This window comes from Suricata suricatta, chromosome 6 (assembly GCF_006229205.1).
Source record: "Suricata suricatta isolate VVHF042 chromosome 6, meerkat_22Aug2017_6uvM2_HiC, whole genome shotgun sequence".
NCBI lineage: Eukaryota > Metazoa > Chordata > Mammalia > Carnivora > Herpestidae > Suricata > Suricata suricatta.
Window position 1 is genome coordinate 1,123,352 of NC_043705.1, and position 7,728 is coordinate 1,131,079.

Here is a 7,728-nt window from a genome sequence, read left to right on the forward strand (position 1 = left end):
TGAACGTAATATCCCTCTCAGTTCGAAAAACGGTGCGGAGGGAGTTTACAGAGCTCCCTTCTTCTCCGCCATTTTGGCTCCTCACAAATGGCATGATTTTTAATGTGTACAGTGCTGAAGAATCCACAGAACTGTTAGAGGTAATAAATGAGTTCATTAAGGTTGGAAGATACCTGATCAAATACAAAACGCAGTTGTATTTGTGTACATTATCAATAAACAATCCCATAAGGAAATTAACAGAATAATTCTATGTACAATATCATGGGAAAAAAAAATATAGGAACAAATTTAAGTATATTTAAGACTGAAAACAACAAACTGTTAATGAAAAGAATTGAAGACATAAACAAATAGAAAGGCATCCATGTCTATGAATGGGAAGACCGAATATCACTAAGATGGCAATATTCCCCAGAGTGATCTATCGATTTAATGCAATACCTATCAAAATCCCAATGCTTTCTCTTGTCATTGCTGAAAAAATAGACAAGCCAATTCTCAAATTCATATTGAATTACAAGGGACCCAGAATAGCCAAAATAACATTGGAAAAAAATAACAAATTTGGAGACCTCACATTTTCAAGTTTCAAAACTCATTACAGAGTTATAGGAATCAAAAGTGTATTGCTTACATAACTATATACATGTAGATCAGTGGTATAGAAATAAACTCATAGATCTATGGCAGTTGATTTTAATTAAGGGTGCTAAGACCATTTAATGGGGAAACAACAGTTTCTTCAACAAATAGTGCTGGAACACTGGATAATATCTGTTTAAAGAATGAAGTTGAACCCCTATCTTATGCCATATTTAAATATGAATAATAAATACATAAATACATAAACAAATAAATACAGAAAAAGGACCAATTATAAAAACTAAAATTATAAAACTCTTAGAAGAAAATACAGAATAACCACTTCATGACTTGATTTGTCAATGGCTTCCTAAATATGACACCTTAAACATAAGCAGCAAAAGAAAAAATAGGACAAAAATATCTTTATCAAAAATAAAAAAGAGTAAAAAAATACAAAAGCAGCACAAAGATGACGTCATCTATGTGATATAATCAGAATAAAGAACTTTTGTCTTAACAACAAAAAGATGCAAGTAATGCAGCTAAAAGTGGACAAAGTTCCAAAAAGATAAAGTGACCAAAAATACATAAATAGATGCACAATATCTTCAATCTTCAGGGAATGGAAATAAAAACCACAATGAAATGATTTCACACCCACAGGATTATTACAAAAAATGTTTAAGTGCATATGTTAAAAAAATATGAAACTTTATAAAGTAAAAAAAATAAAATTTTAAAATAAAAAATAAAATAAAAGTATTAAAAGTAAAAAAAAATGTTTATTTTACGTCTCGTTATAGAACAAAACCTTGGAAACTGCCTCGATGTCTAAAAATACAGAAGTGGTTATAGAAAAAAAATGTTTAAGCGGAAAATTAAAAGTATCGGCAGAAATGTGGAGAAATTGGGGCATACAGTGCATAACTTGTAAGAATATAAATGGTGTGGTCACTGTAAAAAAGTTTGGCCATTTTCCAATAAGTTAAACACAGAGTTGTCATAACTGTACACCGGAAATAACTGAAAACAGACATTCAAACAAAATTTGAACATTTCTCGTTCATAGAAGCTCTATTCCCAATACCCAGAGGTAGAAACAGCCAAATTTTCCATCAACAAATACAGCCAATGTCCATCAGCAGATGAATAGATAAATATTATGGTGAAGTCACACAATAGAATATTCATTCAGCTATAAGAACAAATGAAATACTTTTATATGCTACAATGTGGATAAACCTTAAAAACATTATGCTAAGTGAAAGAATCCAAACACAAAAAGCCACAAAATGTATGATTTCATTTATGTGAAATATCCAAAATAGGCAAATCCTTAAAGACAGAAAGCAGATTAGCGTTTGCCAAAGGGTGGAGAAAGAAAACAAGTGAAGAGTGACATCTGGGGGGATGAAAAAGTTCTGGAACTAGATGTTGGTGATAGATGCACTACTTTTGTGAACGAAACAAATTTCACAGATTTATATACTTCAAAAATTGTTATGACACTAAATTTATATGTTGTACGCATTTTAATACAATAATTTAAAGAAAAGATCTTAGCTCATTGCTGTGGTGTACACCAATAATTATACAATTAAATTTTAAAGAAAATCTATAGCAGCATGTACCAAAATTACTGTAATGAGAAAATATTTCAGATTCTCTCCTCCACTTCATGACAAATCTTTGTGTAGAGAGACTTTATTCTCATGTTCTTATAAATAATGTTTGGCAGTATAAAAACTTAAAATAATATTTTATTCATAAAAGTAATCAATTATCTTGATTACAATAAAATTATAATTATTCAGTAGGGGAAAATAATCCCCAAAGCTTGTTTCCTCCCAGTTTCATTCCCCTGACATGTACGTCACCCTCTGTCTCCTTCCGCAGTGCTCCAGAGGATAAAATAGATGTCTGATGATTATCCAGGTCTTACGACACACTTGATCCTTTGAGGGTCGGCATGTATTTCTCATTCTGGAAACACTGTGAGCCATCCTCATTCCTTTTGCTAACGGTTTTCATAGAGGAAAAAAGCATTTCTAACTTCAATCTATTCTGATTTTAAAACTCAAGAGTGTGTTCTTCAGACATGCATTTAAATAGAATCTAATATGTCTGCCATCAATGAATTGGAGATTTACAATATTTTGGGGCTTCTCAACTTCCATGGCTACTTTCCTACTTTTCAATGCCACATCCACTGCATTTATGAATTTTATCCACCTTTGAAGTAAAATACTCCCCATTGTACAACATTTCCACTCTCTATACAGGGAGATGCTGCTGCTAGATCACCATCAGTAAGTGATGTTTGTGGGTTTGTTTGTTTGTTTATGGTATTTAAGACAAACAGCAATCACAGAGTTTCTGTCAATTTCAGTTAAGGTTGATGAACACTGATCGATTTCAATTATCTGACTTGATCTTCCTGAGGTCTTTGATATTTTAGCAAGGTACCTACATCCAGGAGTAGAGTTTGTCACTGTATAATTGACTCAAACTTGAAAATGTCAAAAAACATTTTCATAACTGTTGCTATGCTACCTTTCATTGTCATAATGTTGCAGGACTTGGGGAGATGATTGCGTTTTCAAAAATGATTATTTATTGTGACAGTTTTTGGTGAATCTCTGATTGAGAAAACCTCCTGCTTTACTGGGAATTCTATTTTTGTACTAAGAATTTGGAAGTTTCTGGTGTAGCTGCAGTACTAGCACTGAGCAGTTCTGGAACTTTGGGTAAACCACTGCACAGCTTTAGAAATAGATCAGGTCACTGTAAGGTCTCTACTTCCTCAAAAACTCTACTGAACTGCTACATCATGACTGACCTTATAGCCACCATCCACCTCTGATGTCATTCATACATTTTCTTCATATGTGAGCCCATGTACCTCCCCTATCCCCACAGAGGGGAAGCTAATATCCACAGGCGGCAGTGTGGTTTTCATTTTTGCCCTTTACTTTTGTATGTCCCCATGCTCATCCAAGATGACTCTCTGTATGGGACAATCACTCTATTGTATCATGGTTCAGCTGCACACATTTATCCTCATTCATTTCTCCTCTCTCACATCCATATTATGATGTGATCCATGTTCTCACAGCTCTCAATGTTTCCCCAATTGGAAGGACATCTGGCTCCATCTTCCAGATGCTTCTTCAGAGCACCGGTGCTGTATTGATCTGCTATATGCCATCAGACATTTGTCTCAGTATGGTGGCTCAGTGACATCATATGCTCATACATTTTGGCAAATGCCTGAGGCTCTCTGAGCCCCATTTTTACATATGCATGGTGGAAAATGTGTATGTATATTTAAAATATGTGAATGAACATATGTGTTCAAGTTTATTTTCCTTGGTTAACTTCCAGTTTTAGAGATGAATAAATTTCACCCCTTGGGATTGTAAAAGGGATGACAATTGAGTTTATAGCTTCTCTGTTCTTCTCACCTGAATGGATTCTAATTATAATAAATTTATTCTTCTTTTTAAAAGAAAAGGAAGAAAAACACTAATGTTTTTGTAAAAGAAGGACCTAAGAACTTTTCAGGAACATCTGAAGACTGAAATTATCCATTTTTTTCTGTATGTGGATTATTGGCTTGCCACATTCTCCCTGCTAAGTCATGGTTATTCTCTTCGACCTGTGTAGGATGAGGGAATAATCTGGGTCAAGGATTCTTTCCTGAAAACACTGCTGTGAGACTACACTGATGACTCTTTACATCACTCTGGCACTTCCTCTGTCATGACCATAAATATATTCTAATGACCTGTTTCACAATTGCTCACTCCGTGACTACCGATTAAGGGATTTTTGTGAGCCAGACACTGGCCAAGGCACTGGGGACCCAGAAGCAAAGTAAACACAGTCATGAGTCCATGTAATTTATACTGTAGCAGAGTGAGACAGTACAAACATAATAAATAGAATAGCATATTTGTTCTATAGTGATAAGTAATACAAATAAAATTAACATAAGAAAGGAAGAGAAGGGAGCTGGGAAGGTTTTTAATATTAAGTTACACCTTCGCTTCATTGTACGGAAGGATTGAACCACTATCTTGTACACCTAAAACGAATATTACACTATAGGTTAATTGACTGAAATTTAAATAAAAAATTGAAAAATATCACACATTTGCTTCAATGGAGGATGACTTTTGGAAAACAACCTGAAGAAGGTGGGAAATCAAGTCTGTAGATGGATGTCTCGGGAGAAAGGCACTGCAAGCCTTGCTCAGAGACAATGGGGATGTTAAGCAGTTGAGACATATGATCAAATTGTATGTTAACATAATCTTCTGGCCTCTGTGTTGAGAATACTCTGAAGGGAACTAATGTAAAAGCAGGAAGACAAGTTTGGATACTAGATCAATAATTCAGGTGATAAATAATGGCAGCATAGTCCAGGGTTGTAGCAGCAAGGCTACAAGAAGGATGAAAACCTGAATTTAAAGATAAAGCAAAAGTTTGTTGATTATGGAATTTAGGGGAAAGAGAAATGTCATGATGGATTTCATTTGGCTACTAACTGAGAGAGGGAATAGCCTAGGGTACAATTTTAATGCTCTGCAGTATTTTATTACATGAAATGCTATCTGTTACCTGTTACCCAAGAAAAACCTCATCACTAAACATGCAGGTTGACTCCAAATAAGCAATATTTCAATAAAATAATCAAGGCAAAGATTTTTTGTATCAATATCCATTTTCCTCTAGGCTGTGCATATTTTCATGTCTTTCCAAATTGGCCTCTAGGAAGAGGGTGCAACATCATTCGCAGTAGATGCTTTCAAGAACAGTGGGTAAAATTACGTCTACAGTTTGCTAACTGATAGAATCATTTGATACCTCATATCTTGTGCCCCCCAAACTCACTGCAGGTGGTCCTTTAATCCCACTTCTGATGATGGGAAGAGTCAATGCAAGTTCTCCAGAAGTCTTCGTACTCCTGGGCTTCTCTTCAAGACCCTCACTGGAACCCATCCTTTTCGTCATTGTGTTAGGTTTTTATGTGGTGTCTATTTTGGGCAATGGAATCATCATTCTGGTTTCCTGCATGGACGTGCACCTCCACACTCCTATGTATTTTTTCCTTGCCAACCTCTCATTCCTGGACATTAGCTTTACAACAAGCATCGTCCCACAACTTCTAGTCAACCTCTGGGGACCACAGAAAACCATAAGCTATGGAGGGTGCATGGTCCAGTTCTATATCTCTCACTGGCTGGGGGCGACTGAATGTGTCCTCCTGGCAGTCATGTCCTACGATCGCTATGCCGCCATCTGTAGGCCACTACATTACACTGTCATCATGCATCCACAGCTTTGCCTCAGCTTGGCCTTTGCTTCATGGCTTGGAGGTCTGACTACAAGCATAGTGGGCTCCACACTCACTATGCTCCTTCCACTGTGTGGGAACAATCACATTGACCACTTCTTCTGTGAGATGCCCCTCATTATGCAACTGGCTTGTGTGAACACCAGCCTCAATGAGGTGGAGATGTATGTGGCCAGCTTTATCTTTGTTGTCTTGCCTCTGGGTCTCATCCTGGTCTCGTATGGCCACATTGCCTGGGCTGTAATGAAGATCAGGTCAGCAGAAGGACGGAAAAAGGCTTTCAACACCTGCTCTTCCCATGTGGCAGTTGTGGCTCTGTTTTATGGGAGCATCATCTTTATGTATCTCCAGCCAGCCAAGAGCAACTCTCATGAACAGGGCAAGTTCATAGCCCTCTTCTATACTGTTGTCACCCCGATGCTGAACCCCCTGATTTACACACTCAGGAACAAAGATGTGAAGAAGGCTCTCAGGCACATTGCATTAGAAGTTTGCTGTGGCTTTGCAGGGTCATTGGAGCGTAATAGAGATGCAAGTAACTTGTGAGAAGTAAGAACAAAATTAAAAATATCAAGATTGATTGGGGGAGGGAGGATACTTGGGATGTAGTTTCTATTTCAATATTGCTTGAGTTTAAGGTAGGTGACAATCTGATATGAATGTGCTCATTCATCTTTTTCAGGCCATGGCAAAGAGAAAGTATTTTGTTTTAATTTTTTGTTAATAATCCTATTGTTTTGTTATTTATATTGTTATATATGTAATATATATGCCAATTGTCATATTGTTAATTGTGTGTATAGTTATGTACGTTCATTGTTATTTTGTTAATTGTTTTTAGTAATTGCCTTTGGAGATGACTAATCTGTGTGAAGTGTTTTACATTTTTCCTAATATTTATAACAAATCTACAAATGAAATATTATTAATTTCATAAAGTTTAGGCAATTACCACACTACTAAGATTTTATGCTGAGATTTAACTCTAGATCTATCTATTCATAGGCATGGTACCATTTTATCTAGATCCCCTACTGATACAATAAGAAATATATAGAAATTTGGTCTTTGTGCCAGGTGGCACAGAGCTTCTAGAACCATTGGAATTTCCTGAGTGATCTGGGTGGGTACGTTCTTTTGTTATTTATAATGAGACCATTTCGCACATCTCCTCTAGCCATCTAGTTGAACTATCATTAGTCTGAACATTGGGAAAGCTTCCCTTTACCATCATATTTTAGGACATCCACAGGGGACTGTCCTACAATCTTATTCTCTTCTTTCCACTTCTGGTATAAAATGTTTCGCCTGTGAAAATTATATATGCTTTTTCTTCCTTTGATAATTGGCTAAATAGTATACAACTTTTATGAGCTTTAGAGGTAGGGAAGAGAAGGAAAAAAGAGCAGAGTCACATGACAATGTTAGTCCATGAGTCAGGAAGGTAGTAATGGAGTGCATTAACATTTAAAATTTTTATTTAGTACCCAAAAAATGAAAAAGAAAAAAATGAAGGAAAATAAATTTTAAAGTGTTATATAAAAACTTTCAGTATCTCAAGAAAAAAACTTTAATTTGAATATTAACTTTCTTTGACTACTTGGAAAGATGAATAAAAATCCTCTGAAGTTTAAAATCAGTTATTTTCCCTTGCCTGCTGTGGTTGTGATCAAGCTTAATAGATATATTTTTACAGACTCCTAATACAGCAACAAGAAAGGGTGAGGAGGACCCTCTGGGCTCCGCTTTGTCCCAAAGATGCAGTATCTTCCTGACCTCAA

The 7,728-nt window shown here is 35.8% G+C and overlaps 1 protein-coding gene across 1 annotated transcript; it reads left to right on the plus strand.

Moving 5' to 3' along the window:
* The first annotated feature begins 5,512 nt into the window (after positions 1 to 5,512).
* On the plus strand, positions 5,513 to 6,493 carry LOC115294033 (olfactory receptor 2C3). Its single transcript, XM_029941734.1, has one exon. The coding sequence runs from the start codon at positions 5,513 to 5,515 to the stop codon at positions 6,491 to 6,493; it is 981 nt and encodes a 326-aa protein (XP_029797594.1).
* The last annotated feature ends 1,235 nt before the right edge of the window (positions 6,494 to 7,728 follow it).

Coding starts and splice junctions, on each gene's coding strand:
- LOC115294033 (XM_029941734.1), top strand. CDS start 5,513: ATGATGGGAAGAGTCAATGCAAGTTCTCCAGAAGTCTTCGTACTCCTG.